This window comes from Acanthaster planci, linkage group LG16 (assembly GCF_054643075.1).
Source record: "Acanthaster planci isolate LZ-2023a linkage group LG16, COTS_SCS, whole genome shotgun sequence".
Taxonomy (NCBI): Eukaryota; Metazoa; Echinodermata; class Asteroidea; order Valvatida; family Acanthasteridae; genus Acanthaster; species Acanthaster planci.
Window position 1 is genome coordinate 12,298,002 of NC_141792.1, and position 26,042 is coordinate 12,324,043.

General features: G+C 41.8%; 1 protein-coding gene across 2 annotated transcripts; it reads left to right on the top strand.

The window, feature by feature from the left end:
• Positions 1–371: 371 nt before the first annotated feature.
• On the top strand, positions 372–24,431 carry LOC110978950 (uncharacterized). Of its 2 annotated transcripts, XM_022234312.2 has the most exons (4): positions 372–530; positions 11,515–11,727; positions 14,324–21,198; positions 21,561–24,431. In XM_022234312.2, the coding sequence occupies exons 2-4, from the start codon at positions 11,676–11,678 to the stop codon at positions 21,894–21,896; spliced, it is 7,263 nt and encodes a 2,420-aa protein (XP_022090004.2). In that variant the 5' UTR covers positions 372–530; positions 11,515–11,675; the 3' UTR covers positions 21,897–24,431. The 2 variants fall into 2 exon arrangements, with proteins under 2 accessions (XP_022090004.2, XP_022090005.2); XM_022234313.2 differs by lacking the exon at positions 11,515–11,727 and having other exon boundaries at positions 386–530.
• Positions 24,432–26,042: the final 1,611 nt, after the last annotated feature.

The following is a 26,042-nucleotide window of genomic DNA, read 5'->3' on the forward strand; positions in this document are numbered from 1 at the left end:
TCAGGAATAACATTATTGTAACAAAATCCACTCAAAGGAAACTCCACATTTCGGCGAATTCGCACTGAGTTTAGATAGGACCATCCTTTGTTTTGTGCTTCGGAAGTTCGTTAAGCAATGCAGGTTTCTAATTAATGAGCATAATATAGTCAGTGTGGTTTTGGTAATTTTAGGAGTGTGGTCCCTACATCCGGCTGGGAGCCGACGGACAGGGTCACCAGTGTAGTAAGTTTGACCACCACCATGATGAGATTGTAACATCATCGTCAACCAATCACAGCGAATATGATCACGTGTTCTCGGTAAATTGCCCGTTCTAATTGGTTACGTCGCGTTGTGTTAGGGCCTCTGGCATTCGTGAGACTTTATAAGAAATGTGAAAAGTGCCAAAAAGCACAGAAAATGCAACATTTTACCGTGGGAAAGCTAACACCGTTCTGAATGTTTCATTCTCGCCATAACAATCATAAAGAGCGTGGAGTTAATCGTCTGCTGGTTCCTGACAATTCAATTCTTCACAAGTTATAAAGGTAAAGTGAACTTTATATTTTCCTACATCTACTTTTCTAAAAACTGTAAATTTTTGGAAGACTATCCGTCATAATTGAGTTAGAAGCCTCTGAGCGGGACTACAAAAGTTCCACCCTAATTTCCTAAAATAACATCATCTCCATCTTGAGACAGTGTACCATGACGGAACGGCAATTTGGAATAATCGACAAAACACGCTAGATTCTAGCCCGCTCGTTTTGAATGAAAACCAAGGAATAGGATTTCAAGGCTTGTTCAAAGTCAAATTTAAACTGCTGAGGTTTAAACAAAATTCGAGTCTGTATGCCCAATGAAGAAGTCAGATATCCACGAGGAATGACTGCTCCAGAAGACCATTGTTTTCTGCAAGGATTGATTAAAAATAATAATAATAATCCGCATTACTTTCAATTTCTAAGATTTGAAACTGATGGATCGGGCACATGTTCGATAACATTTACCATTTGTTTCAATGAAATGTGGTACATAAATCTACGAAAATGATGCCGGCAAGATAAAATGTGATTTGAAAAAAATCGTATCAGTCAAAATTGTTGGGGCGGATATCGAAAACAATTTATTTACAGCCGATAAGACAGACTCAAAAATGAATGTAAGAATGTGGAGAGTTTCTACCCCTTTCATGGCCGCTATTCCTTAACTAACGTCTGGAATTTCCTTACAGAGATAAAATGAACAAGTTGAAATGTGACTTCAACTTTTTCATTTTTGTTTGAAGTCAATTTTTTGGTGCTTTTACCTGTGTGTAGTATGTACATGTATTTTGTAACCATGTGGCCAGTTTATGCACCCTGTGCAAGTCAGTTTTCTTTGTTTATGGACTCCCATATGCTTGTGCACATGTTTCAGCAGGAGGCTTAGGTAATTGCAGGGATTAAGGATTAGTGTGGCCTGCCTTCTTGGAAGTGGCCAGACCTTTTGTTTATTACCTCATTGATATTCACGAGTTTTGGCAGGTCTCAGCCTTACTGCACATGTTTGTTACTGAAGCTAGAAAAGTTTATGATGCAGATTGAGCAACTGTGGATGTGCAGAGTAGTACTTTGTGCATTGGATAATTTCTTTGTCGTCAACTTGTATTTATATGGTTTTTATTACTTTTCCTTTGACTTACAGGTAGTTAACGCTTGAGTTGAATTGATCTGTAACTTTTCTTAGGTGCTGTGTTGGTTTTTGTTGGTTCTTGGTTTTTTCTTTTCAGTTTGGGTTGGTCTTGTTTTAGACTGGTTAAGCCTTACCTTGATTCTGTTGCGGATTTACTTTGGTCTAGGATTGGTCTAATTTCTAAATTTAATTTTGGTCTTGGTCATATTTCTCCTACATTTTAGGTTTGGTTTCTACAATTCTCTGATTTTCGACCTAGTCTTTTTTTTTTTAGTTCTCCAGTTGCATTCCTTTTTGGGGGGATATTTTTTAGAAGAAATAAAAGATTTTGTTCTTGGAATCAAGTTTCAGCTTCCGTATCCCTATTCTTTTAGACTTCATGCAACTCCTCCCTTTTGATCCTTTTGAAAGTTTTTTTTGCGAGTTCCCCAAGTGTTTTATTTTCTTCAAGTCTCTTCTTTATTTTTTTTATTCTCATCTGAAGTGTGCCATTTTTCCCGTTACACATTCAAAGCGTAAAATCCACTTTTATGTGTGGATAATTTGCATAGAAGAAATTGGTATGCCATCACCGTTTGATAGCAGCCAGGCGAGCGAAATTAACGTTCTCTTTTTGGGTATTATGATAGGAGATTATTCTAAGCAAGCTACGTTACAAGTTGACGGTGACTACATTGTATTAACGACCAATTGTTAACAATGGAATAACAGTGACATTATTGTGATGAGAAAGGCCAGTTTAGACTCAGTGTGTCACACATGGGCGAGAAGTTTAAGGAATCAGGTTTTTCATCTTCACAAACTATCCCCCGGCACAATAAAGCACCTCAAGCACGCCTTCTTTTCGTTGACACAACCAATAATGATTTCACCAGTTGTAACGGTTTTTAATTCGGTTTTTGTGCGGGACCTCAAGTATACGGATGGAAAATTCGAGTGGACTGTTCAAAGTCCCCGAAACATGCTTGGGTGTCAGTGTACGATGTGCGCGCGGTATTACCAACTGTTTCTATATAATTTAATCGTGAAACTTAAGCTGTCGGTAACACAATTTTCACGAACTAGGCCCATATACACGCGTGTGTGTTAGTTCGTTGTGTCGCTGACATCATGTTGGCAATCCGAAGATACACTAAATGTATACGAGGTGGATTCCTTCAAATGGGGCCAAAACATTCAGTGTACCTCAATATTATGCAGACTCCATAAAGACTAATGAAAGCCATGTTTGATTCAATATTTCGTTCTTTATTCAGAACATCTTCAGGAATGAGATAAGCCATGCAGTTGTAACCTTATAACATGAGTCAGAGGGGGAGTAATTGGCCAATCAGAGAGTCTAAACAGTAAACAAAGAAAGCATCATCTTATAAACTAGTGGTAACAAGGTGTTAGCAGGCCAGCAGTAAAGTAACAAAGGAGAAGTGAGGTGTTGAATCATCCCATAAGCAGCGTTAGCCAAACAAAGCAAGCTCTTTAGAGGCCCTTAATCCAGTGTTTAGAGATGGCTTGTAGCGACTGACGGCTAAAGCTTCCTTAAATAACAATTCCAGCCAATGTGTAGAATAATCAATAACGCTAGTGTTGCTAAGTATCAATGACTGGTAGGTGGAAAATTGAAAATTGTCTTGTTTGCCCGTATCCAGAAGAATAGGAAGATTAAGTAGCCCCAGGATGTGGTGAAAGCCTTCACATGATGATATATGGTCAAAAATTACACTGTTGGGCCCAGTTGAGTGTTCCTTGATTCTGTTGGTTAGACATCTGTCAGTTTTACCAATGTAATCGTTGTTGCAACCTGGACATTTAAAGTGATATACAACCGAACTACGGTACTCTTTGGGAGTCAGGTCCTTAGTTGGCAGCATATTCATCACTTTCTTAGACTTCCAAATAATTATGATTTTGACATTCTTAGTTAGGTGTCGATTAATCTTGTTGATGTATCTATGGACTATGTTTTGGCCTACCTTTCCAGTGAAAGGTAACCATAACCAGATTTTGGCTATGTCCGCATCCTCATTTATTTGGGGTGAAACGGCTTTAGACAGGTTTTGGTGTAGTTTCTTAAAGATGCGGTTGACTGTATGCAGCGGAAACCCATTCCAGGACATGTATCGTTTAAGTGTGTTCAGTTCATGTTGAAGACGAGGTCCAGGAGTGCAGATCTTATGGGCTCTAGAAAATAAACTACGTATCCAGGAGATTTTTTGCTTCCAGGGGGTGAAGCTATCAAAGTGAACATACTGCCCAGTGTGTGTTTTCTTACGATAAATGCCCATTTCACAGGAGTTAAATTCAAGATCAAGAAAATGAACAGTGCTAGTTCCTTCAAATGATTCAAATGTAAATTGTAAATTCCGATGAAATGAATTGAGTGCTTTCAGGATTCTGTCAGAGTTTACAAGCTTAGCAAGGATAAGTGTGTCATCAACAAAGCGTGTGTAAAACTTGATAATACCTTCATCTTCAAGCTTAGGGATAATTGTTTCTTCTAGTTCGGTCATAAATATATTGGCTAAGACTGGTCCTAGTGGTGATCCCATGGAAACGCCATCAGTCTGTTGGTACAATTCATTATTACATGAGAATACAGTTTTGGTGCAAGTGTCCCTCAGTAGCTTGCGGAGGGTGTTCTTCTTTAAATCAGTGGATATCAGGTTTTTGTCATAGACTCGATGAAGGATTATGTCTATAGCCTTTGTGATAGGTGCATTTGTGAACAATGAAACAACATCAAAGGAAACAAATTTAAATCCATCAGTATGCAAGTGAGAAGGGATGTTCCTAATACGCTGAGCAGCATCGAAGGAATCTTTCAACACATAATCATTGGTAGTGAGTGGATTAAGAAGGTTGGCTAGAAATTTGGCAACAGAATAATATGCAGTACCATTCAGTGTGTTGTTGCTGTTATTGTTCTTGTTTCGAATCAATGGAAAACACCTGTTAAAGTATTCCGTGGTTTATACAACCGCCACATAGTTTTAGTGTGAACTTCAAGGCATTTGTAAATGGCCCCCCTTCCACACGTAGCAGAGGAAAAGTATTCTTGTAATAATGTATGCTTGTGCATATACTTTTGAATTCAGGAGGGAGTGCGGTTGGGTGAGACCTGAAAAAAACTAGCCCAACACTTAATTTGAAGGTGTTTCTCCATTTCGGAAGCAGTCCCTACTTTAATGCTTGAAGGTTTGCATGGTGGATCTACGATAGGTAGGAGGTTTGCGGAGACACCATGTGGATTATCTTTTTTGTGAGTGCGTGTGGTTCTGAAAAGAACCAGTACTCGACGATTCGGGCAGTGAGTGCTCTCTCCGGCCTGGTTCATACTTGCTGCGTTTGCACACACGCAGCCCGTAACGTGAACGCTTCGTGACGTTCATACTTTACCTTTTCTCAAGTCTCGGCTGCGTGTGCCTATCCGACAAACGTTACGCATACATTTGGTGCGTACGCACTATCCGTTATTTTTACCCACTGCGTGCAAGGGCGCGCATTTTCATTACGCACTGCGCTTCCGATCAGGCACTGCAGACATCTCAAGATAGACCTTCGCGCTGCGTACAGAGTGAAAACGCAGCGAGTATGAACCGGCCTTCAACTGGCCTTCCGTCGTCAGAAGACTGCTGGATTCCAACTTGAGTGATTCCAACCGAGTAAGGTGCGTGCTCGGTGAGGCGTGGGAGTCCAGGTTGGAGAAGACAATGACGATCCTATTGACATTGCTGATATTCAACGAACACTTTTCTACAATTGGAAAACGTGGTAAGCCTGGAAAAGACGATTATGCTGATTCTCCTGTCCATGATTCCCTCGACGATGAATGCGTGATACCTCACATTACAGAAGAATTTGTTCGAAAGCAAATATCATGTCAAATGTCTAACACATATTTTTAACCTCTCCATCACATGTGGGAGATATCCCAAAGACTGGAAACATGCTCTGGTGACACCAATTCACAAGGGAGGAGACAAACGTAGTGTGAGCAATTATCGTCCTATCTCTATACTGCCAATTGTCCCTATGATTTTGGAAAGGTGGGTGCACTCGTCAGTATACACGTATCTTGAAGAAAATAAACTCATTCCTAGTTGCCAGTCAGGATTTAGACCCTTGCACTCAACTGAACCCACCCTACATGATTTGACAAATAAGTGTTTCAAGGTTATGGAGCATGGAAAAGTTTCAGGTAGTGTATTTATAGATCTCAGTAAAGCATTTGATCGTGTTGACCATGAAATTCTTCTGGAAAAATTGAAAAGGCTTAACATGTCTACTTCACTAATCGGTTGGTTTAAATCATACCTAAGTGATCGTAGTCAGTCGGTAAATATTGAGGGTAAGATATCAAAGGCTCTGCCACTAACCGTTGGTGTCCCACGGGGTTCGATATTAGAACCGCTTTTATTCATTCTTTGCACAAGTGATCTGCCATCCTGCATCCCACCAAATTGTAACTTGTCTATGGGTCATTCCACGAAGTTCGGGCACAGTTTGTGACGGCGCGTTGTCCCTTGTTACATCAGTGAAAATAAACATCTTTTTTCCCTGCATGTGAATTCTAAATTGACATTGTTCTAAATCTTGCTAGGTTCTTGTAGTGGTGTGCTTCATCTTTGCTGAATAATATGAATAATATGTAATGAGAAAATAAAGAGAGCAATAAAAGTTACCGATGTAACAAGGGACGCCGTCACAAACTGTGCCCAAACTTCATGGAATGGCCCATGTGTATGCAGATGACTCCACTCTAAAGTGCAGCTCTTCCAATACTAATGAAATAGACAGGAATCTGAATGTAGCTCTTGACAGAATTCTACATTGGTGCTCAAGAAACAAACTTGAACTAAATATAAACAAAACCCAATGCATGCTCATTGGCGCAAGGCAGAAAACCGCCGATACAGAATTGAACCTCTACATTGCTGATAGCCTAATTGTCAAAAAAATTCTTGCAAATGCTTGGGAGGTATTATTGGCGAAACACTATGTTGGGACCCACATGTTGATTACGTAAGAAAAACAGTCTCATCTAAATTAGGTATGTTAAACAGAATCCGGAACTATGTTGGACAAGGTAGCCTGCACACACTTTTCATTAGCTTAGTTATGCCAACTTTAGAATACCTTTGCACGGTATGAGGAAGATACATGTACATGTCCACGATACCACTTTTAACAAATGTCTAAAAAGAGCTGCACGGATAACCCTCAAATGCATCTCTCTCACCCCCTCAGGGAATATGTTTGCTGCACTGAACTGGGTGCCATTTTCCGAGAGAGTTAGATCTAAAAAGACTGTTCTTGGTTTTTAAATGTCTAAACAAATTGGCTCCTATGTATATGACAAATCAATCTGTTTATTCCACTCACACAGATTCGTGAAACAAGATACTCAGTTAACATGGCACTTAAAGTCCCTTTAGCCAAAAAAGAATGACACGCTCAAAGTTTTGCGGTGAAAGGTGCCAAAATATGGAACAATTTCCCAGAGCAACTCAGAAGTATAGACTCCTTAGGGACATTCAAATCAGAACTACGGAAGGCCATGACCAATGCCGTGTAGTCCCAAATGCTGATCTAAGGAGTTGTTAATTGGTTGCCAATGTTCATTCGAGCCGGATCGGGAATTTCCCCGTGTTATTTTTCCCATAGGTTTTTTGCGGGGTTTTCGCCCATCCCGTGATCAGTATTTAATTAATGCCTTGATTATTTAAATGTTCACGTGTGTGATATTTTAGTGGTCTGTATTTGTAAATATTAATGTTTGTCGTATTTGTCAAATTTACTTTTCGTCGTGAGTTTCTAACAATCTTATTAATTTGTAATGATCGCAGGGCTCCGATGGAAACCAGTTTGTAACTGTTTGGGCATACCCTGGGTAAAGAAATGGAATAAAAAAATAAATAAATATTTCAAGTGGATCACATAACCTCGCAGCGACTTCAACTGCTGTGGACATTGAATTTCAATTTCAATAAACAAATTGCAGTAGACGGGATAGGCAGTGATGCAGGATCTATTATGAATATGCTTTCTTCTGATTCGGCTCGAAACACGCATTGAATAAACCGATGTAGTAAGCCCTGCCTACTGCGCACGAGCTCTTCTCCAAGGCCACACTGCGTGTTCCAGCCGCGCGCATCAACGCGTGTGCCCATGTCGGACTCTCTGTGCACGCATGTGTACATGAATCAAGGCTGTGATTGGTTAGAACACAAATGGGTGGAGCTTAATGAATCGATCTATCAGGCGCCAGCATGGAGGTGAAATCTGCCTAGGCGCATGCGTCGTTGCTTAGTTTGACTTTCTTACCGACAGGCGACCGTTTTCTTTAGTTTTTACGGTACTGTGTCGTTTATTTCGAACTGTGGAATATCATACACCTTTACAGTCACACTACAGTAAAATTTACGGATTTTTTTACAGTGTATACACAAACAGGATTATCAAAAGCTGTCGATACAAGTTAATGCTTTCAATTGATCTCTTCGTTTTCTGTCAAAACGAGTAGAACTGTATACAATTGGATCTCTTGTTAATATTTTCATCTTTGTTGTTGATATATTTTGCAGCATTATTCTTGAGGTCACGGGAAATACAATTCACCCGCAAAACTAATTTATTTGCAAAAGTTTTAACTCTAAAAGAGCTTGGGCCAAATTACGATATCATCACAGCGAATTTGTTTCAAGAGCTAAACTTTAAGGAGTGTTTCTAATAACTTTCTGAAGTTATTGACACCAGTTTTGTGAAAAATCAAACATATTTTACTCGTGCGGTGCAAATTTTCTTGAGACAGGTCAAACAAAAATGTACATTAATAATACTGTCCCCCAAGCCCCAAGCCCCAAAGCCAGCCCGCGAGCTCATCCTCAGTGGCCCTCAGATTTCCGCAGACCATAAAAACAAAACTATGGGCCAGACTGAGTTGACACTCCACAATTGTACTGCTACGGGTGTATCTTTACATAATTTATATACCATCTATAAAATGAAGAACAATGGGCACAGGACACTTGAGACCCGGAGGGTAGAATCCGTCCCCACCCCTGCCTAGATGTCAGTGAGACCGTCCAAAATTAAAATCCAGCTCTTTTAGTGTTAAAGTGATTGATAGAAGATGATTTCGATCTTTGTAAAACGCCATTCGGCAAACAGCTTAGATGACTTTAATTTGAATAGACCCGTTTTTCAACCGTTTTGACAAAAGTTTGAAATTGAAAGGTAAATGGGACCTGAAATTCGTCTTGCATGATGAACCAGATGAATTGGAGTGAAAATGTCTAAAAGCCAGGGAAACCTGAAGTTTTTATTGTGGAGTGTTTCGACAGCTTCCAGGTTATTTCCCTTTGAGAATAATCCTTTTTTTTTTTCAACTGTTTGCCGAAAATACGAAAAATTTACAATGGCAAATTGTACAAACAAGGCTTTGCAGCTCCATGGCTCTTGTTTGACCTAACACGTACAGATTGGGTAGAGACTGAGTTATGAATGCATGCGCAGAATGGAAAGACGCTGGTACTTATCATCAACGTCAGATGCATAAAACAGGAGCTACCCGCATTTGGGGGCCCCTGGAAATACTCAGCATTTACAGTGGTTTTTTGCTGATCTCAGCTCAACTCCTGATAACTAGCCAAGCCCGCGTCTTAAAATTAAATTCTTCATGAGAGTGTGCTCGAGGCTTGTTATCATAATCAAATCTAAATTGAAATATTCACTCACCGACAAAACGAGTCAACCTGCGGGGATTGTTCATTTCAAAATTTAGGTACCTGGGAGAAAGGATTCGAAAACTTTTGAAGAAGTGTAGGTCTGCCAGTCGCCAATGTCACATGACCAAAACGGGAGGAATCCCTCCCGTTCCGAAAAGAGCAATTTTCATTCATTTTGGGATTCTGTCCTCGTCAATAATCATAAATTGTTGCCGTTCTTAACAAACATTTACTCACATAGCCATAAAGAACGATTGAAAGGCAAGCATGCCTGGTTAAGATAATACTAAGGCATCAAAAGTGTAACAGTTCCTGCATAATTTCCACCTTTCTTTTTATTTGAAAACCAAAAAACAAAAACAAACAATCTTTACAATTTTAGACTAACCTCTCTAGCAATGACCCGTGTCTTTTAGACATAGGCCTCTACTTTTATCATTAAGCATGAAGTGATACACACGTGGCTGACGTGATAGTTACTGCATTACAATAAAGAAACAGGAATGGCCAATTCAATTGAAAGAAAATCGATAAAAGACAATTTGGGCACTTCACAATTTCTGAACGCGCGTTTGGTTGACAGATTTCTTGCACTGTGATTGGCCAACGCGCTGTAAACTCTTGCAGGTGCACTATTGTGAAACGCCCGTATTGAAAAATGTCTTTTCATGAAGGGTCCGTCGGTATCATATTGGTCGGTTACCGATATAAATCGATAATCGATATAGGCATACATGTGTAGGAATCCATCGATATATTCAATATATCCAGTTTTCCCCGTGTACAGTAAACTCTCGTTGACTCAAACTCGGATATAAACTCAGATCTCAGTTTTCCCCGATGAGATTAAACAACTCTGTAACTTCAAGGAACCACAGGCCTCCGTTTGACCAAAACGAAAAAAACCCTTTTTCGTCAGTACTCTCCAACGCACTTTGTCTTTTGACGCAGCGACACAGGCTGCTCTTCACACTGTACACTAGCATTGTAATTGGACAAGTCGCCTGACCGTCTACTGCTGTCCAGCAATAGGGTTTTTTTTTGTGATGACCACACAGGAAAACTGGCTGTCGAATTAGACTCATCGCTGTCGCCGGTTGCAGATGCAATCTGCAGTTCGGGAGAGGCAGGTCACGCTCATACCGATGCAAAACGACAAAAAATTATACAACCTGTTTGACTCTTTCACTGTAATGAGTAAATAGCTTCAGAAAGGACAGATGTAACAATTACAAAAAAGTCATTCAGACTGAAAAATAAACTATAACTGTACAATTACTCAAAAAAGTCTATTTCAACATTTCGACAGGCAAATGAGGCCGCGACTTCAAGCGCACGGCAGAAACAATGGTTCCAACTGTCATGAAAAATTCTGGAAAAGTCATCAAACTTTGTTTTGAGTTTCCTAAGCGGCTAAAGATAACACGCAGACATGTGAATATTCGTTGCCATGAAAAGTTGGCTTTCATAAGCCAACAGGAATATTCATTACGCACTGTGCGCGTCCATGTCTGGGACTTTTCAACCCGTGAGAAAATTTAATTTTGCTCTTCCAGGGCCCCTGAGAGAGCAGTTCTTCCATAACTGATGGGGCTACCCTGGTAAAATAAAATGAAATAAATAAATAAATAAGGTGCAAAGATTTGCTTCCGGTGATTCTTGGGTGGCGATGCCTTGACCTTAATGGTGAAATGGGAAAACAGTCAGACTTTGGCAGGTGCTTTTGATTTTGCGACCATTTTGTATTTACACAGACGCGCCTGCTTGCAGATCCATTCTGCTCACATCACCAATAATTTACAAACCACATTAACACAAACACCCCTACTGGAGATAAATTTTGTCAATGATCTGAAGTGCTTTCCACATGATTTCGAGATTTTCCCTAATGATAAACAATAAGATGTCAGGAATACCGATTTTAAATTACAATCGAAAGTCGAGTAATATCGATTCATAGACGGACAGCACCTTAATACTTTCCTGCTGGGCTCAATTGAAACCGATTTTAAATTACAATCGAAAGTCGAGTAATATCGATTCATAGACGGACAGCACCTTAATACTTTCCTGCTGGGCTCAATTGAAACCTGTAAACTAATAATTCACAATCGTATTTTCTTTTTTTCTTCAGGAAGAGATATTCTTCATTTCTTACTCGTTTTCACCGAGAATCTTTAAACCCGGGGGAATCAAACACGAGAAGGTCTTTTCGTCACTTTCACTCACAGGAAAGACTGTGCCAAGGGGCATAGTAAATCAGCACCCATAGAACAGCCGTTGTGTACAGAAGACATGGAACAGACGTTGGATTCAGGCAAGACTCCCATTGCAGTTGTCGGCATTGGTGAGTGAGCTGTCAAACATACTACAAGTACTTTCATCAAAACAAGGAAGAATGCAAATCCAGATTTGGCGCTTCTAGCGTAAAAGCAGCGTAACGCGGGGTTTGATATGCACCGTACCATCCATATCAATGCAAATGAATTCAGGCAGGATCTGATTAACGTTCCTTGGCATAACTTAGATTCTATCACTGACCCCAATGAACGTCTCTTTCTCTGGAGCGAGATGCATGGTTATGTTGTTATTAAGCATGCTCCTTTTATGTCGAAACTAGTTAAGTTTCTCCAACAACCACCATGGTGGAGTGACGTTATTCAATCAACAATGCGTACGAGAGACAAACCCTCAAACAGCGTCTCAGCCGAACCCCTGATGATACGCTGTTACCTGCTTACAAGAAAGCAAGAAACAAAGTGAACTATTTAATCAGGGCTGCAAAACAGAAATTCTGCAGGTAAACTTTTCATGATGTCAACAATTCCAAAGCAATACGGGACATAGTCAAGTCGGCCAAGAACACAACTTCATCCGTGTGGCCCAAACTAAATAAAAATGTCTACCAGCACTACATCATCTGATAGCCTGGATGTTAACAACATTGCAAATGACTTTAAAGCCATTTTGCCAGAGTCGGAGAAAATTTTACTAAAATGGCATTACTGTGTCGATAGCAGGAAGCAGGAGAGCGATCAGATTTTAGGATACTGCTGATGAATGATAAATTTGTTTTTAACCAACTTCTGAAAATGTCCAACTCCAAATCTACTGGTTCAGATGGTATTTGTATTAAACTACAAGTGATAGAGATGTAGAAGCAATCAATACTAGTTTGTCAAGCCAAATGCATCCCATTTCTGAATGGATAAATGATAATCGGTTGGTTCTTAAAATAAACAAAACTGAAAGTATGTTGATTCGATCTCGTAAAAAGATTTCCTGTGCATTTGATCGGTTTCCTGTTGTGTGAAATCACACAAGCTTCCTGGTGTTCATTTTGATAGCTGCCTTTCATGGGAAACTCATGTTGAATACACGTTTGTGTGTTCTAAGCTTACAGGGCGTCTTCACATATTAAATAAAATCAAATACCTCCTTCCCTTGAAAGCTAGAAAGGATTATTATACAGGACTAGTGCAACCACTTATTGACTATGGATGTACTGTCTGGGGCAACTGTAGGAAAGAATTAATACTTAAAATCCATGCATGTAATGATGAAACGATATGCCTGAAGTATACTAGATATTAGGGATGTCAGGCAAAGCTGTACAGTCCAACCTTTGGAAGAACTTGGCTGGTTACCTATTGGCATTCGAATTGAGTATTTTGAGACTCTGCAAATGTTCAATATTGTCCATGGTACTGTTCCTTTATATTTGAAGGACTTGTTTACTCTGGTCAAGAGGGTTCATACTAATCACACAAGAAACAATCAGGCTAACACTTTTTACACACCAAGATATATGTCAGCCATGGGTCAGAGATCATTCAGCTACAGGGGTGCTACAATTTGGAACAAGCTGGGTGGGGAGTTTAAGGCCATTACGAATGTCGAAACATTTAAGCAGATGCTACTCAAGTGGCTACAACAAAATCTATACATTTGTGATTCTTTCGCCATGACCGTAATTTCTAGACGAATACACCTGTTCAGATGTACATGAACTTTTATCTCGAATACCTTCCTTTCGTTGGTTTCCTCCATATGCAGCAAGGTATGAGACGGAGAACCCTCCCCCTTGCTTTGTGTTGGTCATTGTCTCGCAGGAATCTGGGGAATTCCTTTCAGACATCTTGGGGGGATGTGTTAAGTAACGATAGTCTGGAATGTGTATAGGGATTGGACATGTTGGGGGGGGGACCCCTCGCTCTCATTTCTTGCTGGGTATATTTTCCTCGAGTGTTGACAGCAGAGTTTGTTAGAGCTGGGGGGGTCTACATTCCCTTGTTGCTTTAATCACCATTAATTCTATTTGTTTTTAATTAGGTGGTCCTTGTATATTACATTTGTGATACATGTTATGATGTTTTCAATAGCACACGTGTGTTTTTATATTGATTTTCTTAATTATGCATGTTTATTGGAATATTTTTATAAGTTAATGTGCTGTGTGTTTTAATATGACCTTATTTAGTTGCACTTTTTTTATCATTTTAATATTGTTAGATGTACTTCCGGTACAGGTAAATTTCAATGTGTGATATATTTAGAATATGCAGACACAATCAATTTAAAAAACGAAATGTTTATTCACATAGAGTCATTGTTGATAGCATAAAAACGTGATTCACACTTTCGTTTACAATATTTATTAAACTATTGTGAATTTTCAAATCCAATCCAAGTACAACGACACATCTAGATTCCCCAAGTTTCCACAAAATATCCGAATGTCCAAAATTCACCATTCCGGTAAAATTTCACAAAATGCTTTTTACCGCGCTCAAATATCGGGAAATTTCTAAGCGAATACACTGCAGCCAAAATTGTCAAAAGTTAGAAGTGAAATATTGAGGAAATATTTCATTTCCTGAAACCTATTTGGATTATTTGAGCCTAAAATTAAAAACGTTTATTCACTTGTTCTTACACTGCAGGATGTCGCATGCCTGGAGGTGTCAACTCTCCCAAAGAATTCTGGGATGTCTTGGTTCGGGGTGACGACATGATCAGCGAGGTTCCTCCGGACAGATGGTCTTTAGAAACATTCCATGATCCTGATCAATCCAACCATAGTAAGATGGTGACAAGACGATGTGGCTTCATCCATGACATCGACAAGTTTGACAACACTTTCTTCAAGCTTTCACCTCGAGAGGCAAGCTCCATGGACCCCCAGCAGCGCCACATCCTCGAGGTCACCTATGAGGCGTTTCAAGATGCAGGAATCGTCCCAAGCACCTTAGGAGATTCCTGCGGTGTCTACATCGGTGTTGGCATGATGGATTATACCATTATGCTAATGGACACGTCACTCATCAATCCCTACACTCATACAGGTGTGGCACATTCTGCAGTTGCCAACCGAATCTCATACGCCTTCGATCTCCGTGGACCCTCTTACGCAGTTGATACTGCCTGTGCGTCATCCATGACAGCAATGCACAGTGCCTGCAATGCTATCTGGAACGGCGAGTGCACTGTTGCTGTTGCAGGAGGATGCAATAATCTTCTCATCCCTGAGGGCACCGTTGGTTTCAGCGCTTTGGGCGTCTTATCCCCTGAGGGAAAGTGCTGTCCATTCTCTGATACTGCTAAGGGCTATGTAAGAAGTGAAGGATGGGGTGTCTTCATCCTCAAGCCACTTGACTTGGCACAAGCCGACAACGACCATATCTACTCTGTCATCCGAGGGAGCGCTATTGCGGCGAATGGTTTCAGTAAGAGTCTAACGATGCCCTCAGCACCTGCTCAGGAAATGGTAATGAAGAATGCCTATAAAAAGTCTGGCGTTCCAATGTCCTCAGTGCAGTATGTAGAGGCACATGGTACCGGAACTCCAGTTGGCGATCCCATTGAAGCAAGTGCCATAGGCTCCACTTTCGGTCACCTGAAAGACGCTGCACTCAAGATAGGATCTGTGAAGAGCAACTTTGGACACAACGAGTGTGCTGCCGGGATCACAGCTGCCATTAAAGTGGCTCTCATGTTAGAGAGGAGCATGCTGGTGCCTACTATCAACTTCAGCAATGTCAACTCCAACATTGATCTCCAGGAACTCAACCTCCACGTCCAGACAAAAGTCGAGGCAATAAGACACAACCAAGATAATGAATACACCATTGGCCTCAATAGCTTTGGTTTCGCCGGAGCAGTTGCTCATATGATCTTCCAAAATGCGCCACAGTCAAAAAAAATGTCCAAGAACGTGGAATCTGCAGGCTGGAAGTTCGGTGATGAAAGAGTTGGTAGACCAGTCATCTTGCCACTTTCTGCAAAATCAGGAGAAGCTCTCAAGGATCTTGCTAAGAAGTGGGTGGATTTTGAATCTGACAACGATGCCCTCAGCGTGACATCATGGCAGGCAACTCGCAGAGAACATCATACCTACCGGATGGCTGTCATTGCTGACTCCACTGCCTCTTGCAGACACAGCCTGAAGGGATTTCTTGAAGATGCTGGATCAGAGTCTGTAGTAACAGGAACAGCTCCTCAAGAAAAACCACGAGTCTGCTTTGTTTTCCCCGGCCAAGGGCAGCAGTGGGAGGACATGGGCCGGAAACTCTACAGAGCCGAGAGCGTCTTCCGGGACACTGTCAACACTTGTGACAAAATCTTCAAGAAGATGTCTGGGTGGTCTCTACTGGAATGTTGTGGATTGTTCAACAGCCATTCTATTAATCTCGACACTTCACCATACACGTCGGTAGAGAACGCCCTCAATCAAGTCGAAGTCATCCAACCTGCCATCATGTTCGTTCAGGTGGCACTCCTCCATCTCTGGCGACATTGGGGAGTGCGACCTGATGTTGTGGTAGGGCACAGCCTCGGCGAGATCTCCGCAGCTTACGCCAGTGGTGGACTGACCCTTGAGGAAGCTGTAGCCGTTATCTATCACAGAAGTCACGAGCAAGCCAAGCAAGAGGGCACTGGTAGAATGGCAGCCCTACGGGCCACAAGGGAACAAGCAGAGAAGATCTGTCAGGAACACCAAAATCTCTACATAGCAGCAGTCAATGCACCTTGTGCAATTACTCTCGCTGGCAACCGAGATGTCATAGCTAGTGTAGTTGAACAAAATCCTGGAAAGGCTAAGCAGCTCCGAGTAACTTGCGCTTTTCATACTCCAGAGATGGATCCAATCAAAGAGCCATTCACTAAGGCCATGGAGGGTGTTGTTAAGAGTGAGCCTGGCAAGAGAGGTGTACCTTATTACTCAACTGTGACAGGTGAATACTACGATGGAAGTTTTGGCACTGAATACTGGTGGAGCAACATCCGAGGTACCGTACTCTTCCAGCCTGCTATTGAAGCTGTTTTGCAGGAGACGAAAGCCGATGTTTTCCTCGAGATTGCTGCCTCAAACACACTGCTGTCTTCTGTGAAACAGATCGCACGTGGTTTGGATCCCAAGCACCCTCCTGTTACTATCAACTCCAGCCTGCGGGGCAAAGACGATCTGAAAAGTATCCAGAGAGCAGTGGGAACCCTGTATGCAAATGGGACTGAATTAGACTGGGCCGCAGTAACTCATGAATCGGCTGAGTGGACGCCGGTACCTACATATCCATGGCAACACCAGTCTTTTTGGTTGGAGACAGAGGAGAGACAGAAGCGTCGCCTTGGTTTCGATGATCGTACTTTCAAAGGGCAAAACGGTAACCTAACACTGGAGATGTTCCCCTTCTTAGCTGATCACGTGATAGGCAACCGCATCGTCTTCCCTGGTGCCGGTTATATTGAGTACATGGCACAGATGGCTTTCGATGAAAACGAAAAACCGGCTTTTAAGAACATCAATTTCACCCGTGTCCTGCCATGGCCTGAAGACTCAGACTCCAAAAAGGGAAACCTTAAGCTACGGATTGCAAAAGATGGAACAAGGATGCAAGTTACCTGTGAAAGCAATCTGCACAGCAACGCTCTGATAGACGTCTCCAGCAAAGCAGATGATGAAGAGTGTCTTCCTCTTGAGAAGATAACAGAACGGTGCTCAACTGAGGTAACAAGTGAGGACTTTTACGCCAGGCTCCAAGACGTGGGTCTTTCCTATGGGCCTGCCTTCCAGATGGTGAATAAGATGTTTCTTGGTGATGGTGAGGCACTTGCTGTACTGCATGCTGTCCCTGACAATAAGCAAAGAATCCAAGTGGCTCATCTGGACGCAACTTTCCAACTCGCTTTGTCTGCCGTGGGCCCCAACAGCACCATGTACCTCCCTGTTCACATCGACTCCCTTGAGATGTCCAGAGTGGCGGTTCCATCTGGAGACCCCATTATAGTCTACACCAGAATCATCGACTGTGACAGTATGATCCTCACAGCTGACATTACCATGGCTACTGACCAAGGTAAAATCCTGGCAACTTTGAAGGGGTTCCAAGGACAAAACTTCAATGGCAACCAATCCGATGTTCCCATTGAGTCCTGTATCTATACTACCCACTGGCAAGCAGCCTCGACCAATACACTGTCTACAACAGTTCTCCAAGAGGTTTTTGGACAAAGCAATCTTTGTCGGGCTTATGAAGGTGAGATGGATGCAATTGGACGAGCAGAAGAAGTTCTTGATGATGTTGAGGGCGTGTGCGTGTCTTACATTCGAAATGCCCTTGATACAGTACCACCTGAGGAAAGGGCACAGGGTAAGAGCTACACAAAGTATATTCATCGGTTTCAGACCATTGCAAAAAACACAGAGAGCAAAATCATCAAATACGAAGAGATCCCTGAAGTCATGAAGAAGATCCTCCACCATGTACCCGAGTTAGAATCAGAGATAAATCTAACAAAGACACTTGGTGAGGCTTTACCTGACACTCTTCGTGACCCGCAGGTTGCCGTTCCCCTCATGTTTTGTCCTGAGGGGCTGGACCGTTACTTCTATGACTCACTCAGCACAAGAATCTACTATAAAGCTGGGGCTAAAGCAGTTGTCAGGGCTGTTCGAGAAGCTGCCAAGCACAAAAAGGTGGTCCGTGTCCTGGAGCTTGGGGCTCGGATTGGAGGTTTGACTCGTTTCATCGTTGATCCACTGAAGGATTTGGGAACTGAAAAGAAAATGGAGTATGTCTTCACTGATGTGAGCGCCACCTTCTTCCAGCAAGCCCAGGGGAACCTCCAGGAGTTCCCCTTCATCCAGTACAAACAGCTAGACATTGAGAAGGACATCAGAGACCAAGCGTTTGTTCCTGGTAGCTTCGATGTCGTAGTCTGTCTCGACACTCTGCACGCGGCTGTAGATGTCCAGCGAAGTACGGCTTTCATGAGTGACCTTGTCAGTGCAAATGGGCTCATGTTCATCATGGAGGGAACCAACACACACTACCTGACTGAACTGTGGTTTGGGGCTCTTGATGTATGTTGGGTATTTGATGATTTTCGCAAGGAGCGCTGCTGGATGTCTCGCCAAGCCTGGCTGGAAACCATGAAGAAAGTTGGTTTCAGAGAAATCTCATCAGCATCCTCACCAAACGAATTCTTCCATTCTGTATTTGTGGGAAGAAAGCCTTCAGTCCCAGAACAAAAAAGCAGAGAAATCATCCAACAGGACAAGTTGTTTATAGTTCGCGATGGCAACAACAGGTTCTCCTCTGAATTCCTTCCTCATTACCATGGCGAGGTTCAGATCAGCAACTTCTCTGAGGCCAAGTCTCTTGATCGTGTTTTCAGCGAGCACAATGATCCCCCAATGGAGGTGATGTATATCTACAGCAATCAGGACTCTAAGCTTCATGCTCTCTTGAAACTTTTTCAGGCAGTGGAATCATATCCGGATGTGGTCAAGCGCATGTGGGTGGTGACCAAAGGAGGGAACATGGACTTTTCCCTCCCAGATGGTTCGCTGGCTATCGGCTTGACTCGATCTGTCAGCAATCAGATTCCGGGAGTATCAATTTTCTCTGTGGATTTTGACCCTCAAAACTCTCTTGCAGAGAATGTCCAGGAGATGCTAAAGCTGATGAATGAAGCCAATCTGGGTGAAAGAGAGCTCAGTATCCGAAAGAAGGAAAGGTTTGTTCCCCGCATTGTACATGAAGATTTGAACAAGGGCGACATGATCCAGTCCACAAAATGGCGTGTAGAACAAGATGTAAGAGGCCAAGTTGCTAAAGGGACTTCCATCGATGACCTTGCCTTCCATGATGTCCATGATTTTGAAGTTCCACCAAAACATCTCAAGATTAAAGTCAAGGCAGCCCCTCTCAACTTCAAAGATATCATGATGGCACTCGGTCTTCTGGAAGGATTGGAAAGTGAGGCACGACCGTCCTTTGGCCTGGAATGTGCAGGAGTTGTGGAAGGGGTTACAGCCGGGGCACAGGGTTTCAAAGTTGGTGATGAGGTCATTGCATTTGGAAAGAGCTGTTTCGGTTCCCACGTCATTTGTGATGCAAGGTTGACTGCCTTGAAACCGGAAAATCTAAGCTTCATGGACAGCTCAAGTATCGGTGTGGTTTTTGTGACGGCATATCTTTGCTTGATCGAACGTGCCAACCTCAAGAAGGGTGAGACTGTCTTGATTCACTCAGCATGTGGGGGAGTAGGTCTAGCGGCAATTCAGATTGCTGAAATGACAGGCGCCAAGATCATCTGCACAGCGGGTACAGATGAGAAGAGGAGGTATCTACAGAAGGAGCTTGGTATCGAGATGGTTAGCGATTCTCGATCATCCAGTTTTTATGATGATGTTGTGAAGTGGACCAACGGAAAGGGGGTGGATGTAATATTGAACTCCCTCTCTGGTAAGCTGCTTCAAATGGGTACATCCCTTCTGGCTCCTGGTGGAAGATTTTGCGAGATTGGTAAAAGGGACATCCTGCAGAGTTCCAATCTCCCCATGGGCTTCTTTCTCGAGAACAAGGTCTTTCATTCCTGCCAAGTGGATATCTTGATGAAACACCAACCAGATGTTGTTCAGAATATCATGCAGAAGGTGGTTCACCTCTTTGAAGAAGACAAGCTCAAGCCCATTCCAGTCACAGTCCATCCCATCAAGGAACTCAAGGAAGCATTCCGGATGATGTCCAAGGGCTCTCATATCGGCAAGATCGTGTTTGAAGTACCTGAAGATTTCCAGCCAAATGAACTGCAGCCCTCACTAAACCGATTCAGGCCAAACGCTACCTATATAGTCACTGGTGGATTCGGTGGCATCGGGCAAGCTCTCTCCAGATGGCTTTGTCAGAATGGTGCCAAAAATATTGTTCTCATTTCGCGAAGAGGGGCCAACAACTCAGCTGCTATGAGGACCGTGAGCTATCTTAAGCGCAACAAAGTGAACCTTCACGAGTTTTTACTGGACATATCTAGCAAAGAGAGTGTGAGAGCAATGTTGGAAAAGCTGCGCGATGACAAAAGCATTCCCCCAATTAAAGGTATCTTCCATCTAGCAGGTGTGATTGAAGAGGAAGATTTGTCCCAGATAACTTTCGATCAGATGTCCCGCATTCTGGGTGCCAAGGCAACAGGAGCCAAAATCCTCCATGAGCTGACTCAAGAGGACCAACTTGACATCTTCTTCATGCTGTCTTCGATTTCCACTACCTGGGGACATCAAGCACAGCCTGTCTACTGCGCTGCTAATGCCTACCTTGACGCCTTGGCTGAAAAGAGACACAGCGGTGGACTGCCCGCTTTGTCGGTGCAGTTAGCTCCGATAAAAGGAGCCGGATATTTGGAAGACAAGGCGGAGACAGTCAAAATTATAGCCATGAAGGGAAACTACCAGCTGTATGTTGATGAGTTCCTTACAGTGCTGGGTCAGCTCTTGCCTCGGAGGGACCTGCCATGCGTCTGTCTAGCGAATATGGTATGTCAATTATATGTTCATGTAAAGAGGCTTTTGGGGAAGACTATTTCTATCAAAGTTTACCTTAAAATCCGCCACGAGGATACAAAATTAATTTGAATATCATGCATTTAAAGAGTTCACTTTAAATGTCGACGAGAATAAAGTGATAGTGCATGTTACCTGTTTATCTATTCCACAAGGGAGCTACAAATTTAAGCAAAACAGCACTGTTCAGTAAAAACAGCCAAAGCAAAACACACACCACGATCTGTTTAGAACGCACTGAGGCATCCGCTTAAATTAGACAGCGTTGTTTACCATGATAAGGTAAATAAAGTTGCTTTGACTTGTGTCCATTTTAAAAATTTGCTTACCTTCAGGACTGGGGAACGACACAGCAATTCTGCTATAAGAACATGCTGAAATTCCACCACCTAGCAGAACATAACTCCAAGTCATCCAGTGGGGAGGACAGTTGCCTGGACGCTGCAGACCTGGAAGCCAGCGTTAAATCGAAGATGGCTGAACTGCTGTGCATGCCCGAGGAATCCATTGACGTCACTCAGCCCATGGTTAACTATGGCGTAGACTCTTTGGTTGCCTTGGAGATGGTAAACTGGGCGACAAATCACTTGGGGGTTACCATCTCTCAGCTGGACATCTTGGGTGGTATTACTACTGCTGCTCTGTTGGACAAAGCTGTAGAAACCAAATAAATCTGAAAGTAAAAGAAAGAAATTCATTCTATTCGGCAAGGAAATCAATGGTGTACACTGTTAAAGAAAAATTAAGATGGAAGTAAAGAGGCATTAGTTTAGCTAACGATGCAGTACTCAAAGAAAAACTACTCAGATGGGGTAATGATAAGGCAGAATTAAACGAAATTACTAAAATTCCGAATTGAAATGATATTGTTAAATAACTATCGCATGAATGATAACCAAAATTCAATGGCAAAACTTACAAAAAATGCAGTTCTTTATCAAAATACATGTACATTTACGGTGTTTGCACAGCTTGAACAAGGCAGAGGTAACGTCGGCATAAAATCTAGAGTTGCTATGAATTACAAAAAGCTAATACATTAGTCTCGGCCTATAAATTCTTGAAATAAAAATCTCAAAGTTAAATACTTTTTTCATTGAGAGTACATACATCTTAAGGACAGCTAAAATTATTCAATGCACTACCGTGACCCCTGTTGGCAGATATTTAAAAATCATCCCTTTGCAACAATTCACTTACGTATAGAATATAAAACTGTAAGTGATCACAGAATAATGAAAAAAAAGAAGAAAACCTGTGTGACGACTTTCTTATAAGCACGTGTAATTTGGAGAGCTGTGAAATAATTGACTACAATAACCCGGAACACTTGTTGAGAATAGGCTTAAAATATTCTGTTGCATAACGTAAGGCCTTTTCACGCTAGAAAAATCTCGGGGTTGATGCATGGTTGACGCAGGGTTGAAAACTGGCGACGATTCACACTTGAAAATTTTCAACACCGCACGAACCCTGCGTCAATCCCGAGGTTGATTTCAACCCCGGTTGCTATTGTTTATGAGCAATTTTGTGTATACTCAGGAAAAGTGTGAATCTTACAACAATTACACTCAGAGAGTTTGTTTGTCGTTGCAAGATTTATTTTCATAGGCATAGATTGAATATAAGAAATTTTAAATACAAGTGATTGATGACGGGTAAACAGGGCAATATTGCTACTTATCATGAGCAATTTTTGTTTATAGGTTACTCAAGAAAAGTGTGAATCTTATAACAATTACACTCATAGAGTTTGTTTGCCGTTGCAGGATTTATTTTCATAGGCATGGATTGGATATAAGAAATTTTAAATACAATTGATTGATGACGGGTTAACAGGGCAATATTGCTACTTATCATGAGCAATTTTTGTTTATAGGCTACTCAGGAAAAGTGTGAATCTTACAACAATTACACTCATAGAGTTTGTTTGCCGTTGCAGGATTTATTTTCATAGACATAGATTGGATATAAGAAATTTTACATACAATCGATTGGTGACGGGTAAACAGGGCAATATTGCTACTAATCATGAGCAATTTTTGTTTATAGGCTACTCAGGAAAAGTGTGAATCTTACAACAATTACACTCAGAGTTTGTTTGCCGTTGCAGGATTTATTTTCATAGACATATATTGGATATTTGAGTTTTGATGTACAATAGATTGATGACGGGTGAATGGAGCATTTTAGTTATAGTTTCAAGCCATTGCTATTAATCATGAGCATTTCTTATATATGTGACCCACTTGTAAAAATGAGTCTTAAGTCGCCAGAGTCACTTTGGAGTAAAAAGTCCTTTAGACTAATTTTGCACAGTGTAATTCAATAGGAACCCACAGCATCTGTCACCATGGAGTGTCCACTTTCATCAGGATGCCAAACTGAGTGATACATTAAAACAAAAACTCACTTTGCTCTTTCCAGTTCAAATGTAAACTCCAAAAGTGGCTCTGGCGACTTCAAACTCATTTCCACAGGGTGGGTCACATTATATACTCCGTAACAGTGTGAACCTCGGTACAATTACCATCGGGGAGAATGGCTGGAGAGTAGGCAGTTGCCGAAAGCGGTTTTGCATGAATGTCAATATTAATATTTTTGTATATGATTATGGAAAGATATTTAGCTACAGAATATGTATTTACATATTAGGTGCACCGAGACTTAATGTGGTGTGTGAATGTGAATTTCAACCGTTCTTGAGATAGCATCAATCTTAACTGAATCTGTTTTCGAATCGTGATTAAAAAAACTGCTTTACTTTCAGAAGGGCAAATGCCTTCTCAAAGTGTTCCAAATATGTCGTTTCGCAAAACATATTCAAACAGGTGTTTTCTACTTTTTAGATCCCTGCAAAACTCTTCTTAAATGGAAACACTGGATGTTAGAATTGTTTTGACATCTTAGTTTTCGAGCCATCTCTTTAACTGGTCATAACAAGTGCATATTACTTGCTAAAATGAAAGTGTGAATTGGAAGAAACTATTATAACCCGGGAGTATGGCAAGGCGGTAGGTGGTTGTAGAAAACGATTTTGGATGGAGCCGCCAATTTTATTGATTAATTTTGTACAGACTTTTTGCAAGAAATTTTTCTGCCGAGTTTTTAGGCCCTATGTACTCAGATATTCAACGCAGCAAGACGATTTCGGGTGACTGGTTTCAATGAAGTTAATAAATAATGAAATGTTTTTAGAAAATAGATGTAACGTTTTCATCTTTTTTTTATATCATTTTAATGACTGGCACACCAAGGCTGATCAGCAAACCATTATGAGCTGAACAGACCAGAGTTGGAAGTAATCGTGGAGCGGCATTCAGACTACAGTGTCCTGAAACTAAAACATATAATCCTGCAATGGTAGGTCTGAAAAGGCTGGATAATACAGCTACCCTTAGACCGTAGGAAAAATTAAGGACTGGGCGAATTCCAACACATTTGGCGGAGTATCCCCCCCCTTCCGGCACCCATGAGGAAGTGTTCCTTGCATGCCGATTCACAAGCTCAGCATTTCCTCCAATCACAAAGCTGGATCAAACCGGTAAAGCTTGTGATTATTATTATGTGCCACCATACCAAGACGTTGCAAATAAAGGTAAAATTCGCTGTGCATTGTGGGACATGGTTGGACAAATTCAGTTCTCCGGCAGGAGAGAGGGAAGAAGATTCGTCGGTGTATTTCGACTGGCAGTTTTACTTATTTTTCCTTCTTTCGCTTGCATTGGATGTCCCAATCTATCAAAAAATCCACACGTTGTCAACTGACACGGTCAAATACAAATCGCAGGAAGGCAGCCATGCTTTTTACCGTAAACCCAGAAGTCTCAGCAGGGAAACATCTTGATGGCTCAAGATAAATTGTGATTATTAGCCATATAAATGTGTCAGATGGAATTGCATATGGCGCCAGACCCCCCAGGAACCTGACCCTGGGTCCCAAACATGGTTTCTCCAGGTGCCCTTAAGGGTGCACTGAACTAATTGAAGTCCCATTGAAGACAATGTAAAATCGACCACGTTTGCGGCCCCGGTGCAGGCAACCGAAGTCCCTCAGGCCTTTCAAACAAAAAACAAAGTGTTCTCGGGTCATTCAGCTCTCAATTCATTTTCAATTTTTAGTGGGTTAACCAATGGAATTTTTAATTATCCACCCAAAACAAACTCACCTCCCAAAAAGTGAAAGTTCCCAAGCCTGCCAGCGGCCATTTTGCAAATGACATCCCTCCACCTTTTCAGGCTCTTGGGATAATTTTTCAGTGGCATTTTTCTATGCTTCGCCCTGGGATGGGAGCCCTTGAATCTAGGGAGTTCATTCTGGGCCATTCTTTCACAATCCCATAAATTCTTGGGCCACACAATCTCCTCTTTTTCAAAGAAACTGTAGGGGGTACTTTTTGCGCGCCTCGGCCTGCTGAAGAATTTCCCTTAAGTTGGACAGTGCACCCTTAAGGGGGAAGTGTGGCGGAAGGGGCGACGCTGAGTGCGTTTGTAAAGAAAGGGGGTGCAGAATAATAATTGTAACAAAAGCAGCATTTTATTCAACATTAAATTCTTTATATTTTCCCATAAGTACTAGGATACTATACTTCCGTTCTAGGTAAAACGTGTGCACACCCGGCAGACTTCAGATGATTCTAGAACAGCATTTAGTTTCCGTTCGTATATTATTCAGCGAATACTGCATACCTTACCATCATTTGAATACAGTAGAATGCAATCAACGTATAATCGCCTCTCCAGTGACACCCTCAAAACATTATTTCCTAAAATGGGTTATCAATCAAAGACATATCATGATCCTTGGGAGGGGGGCA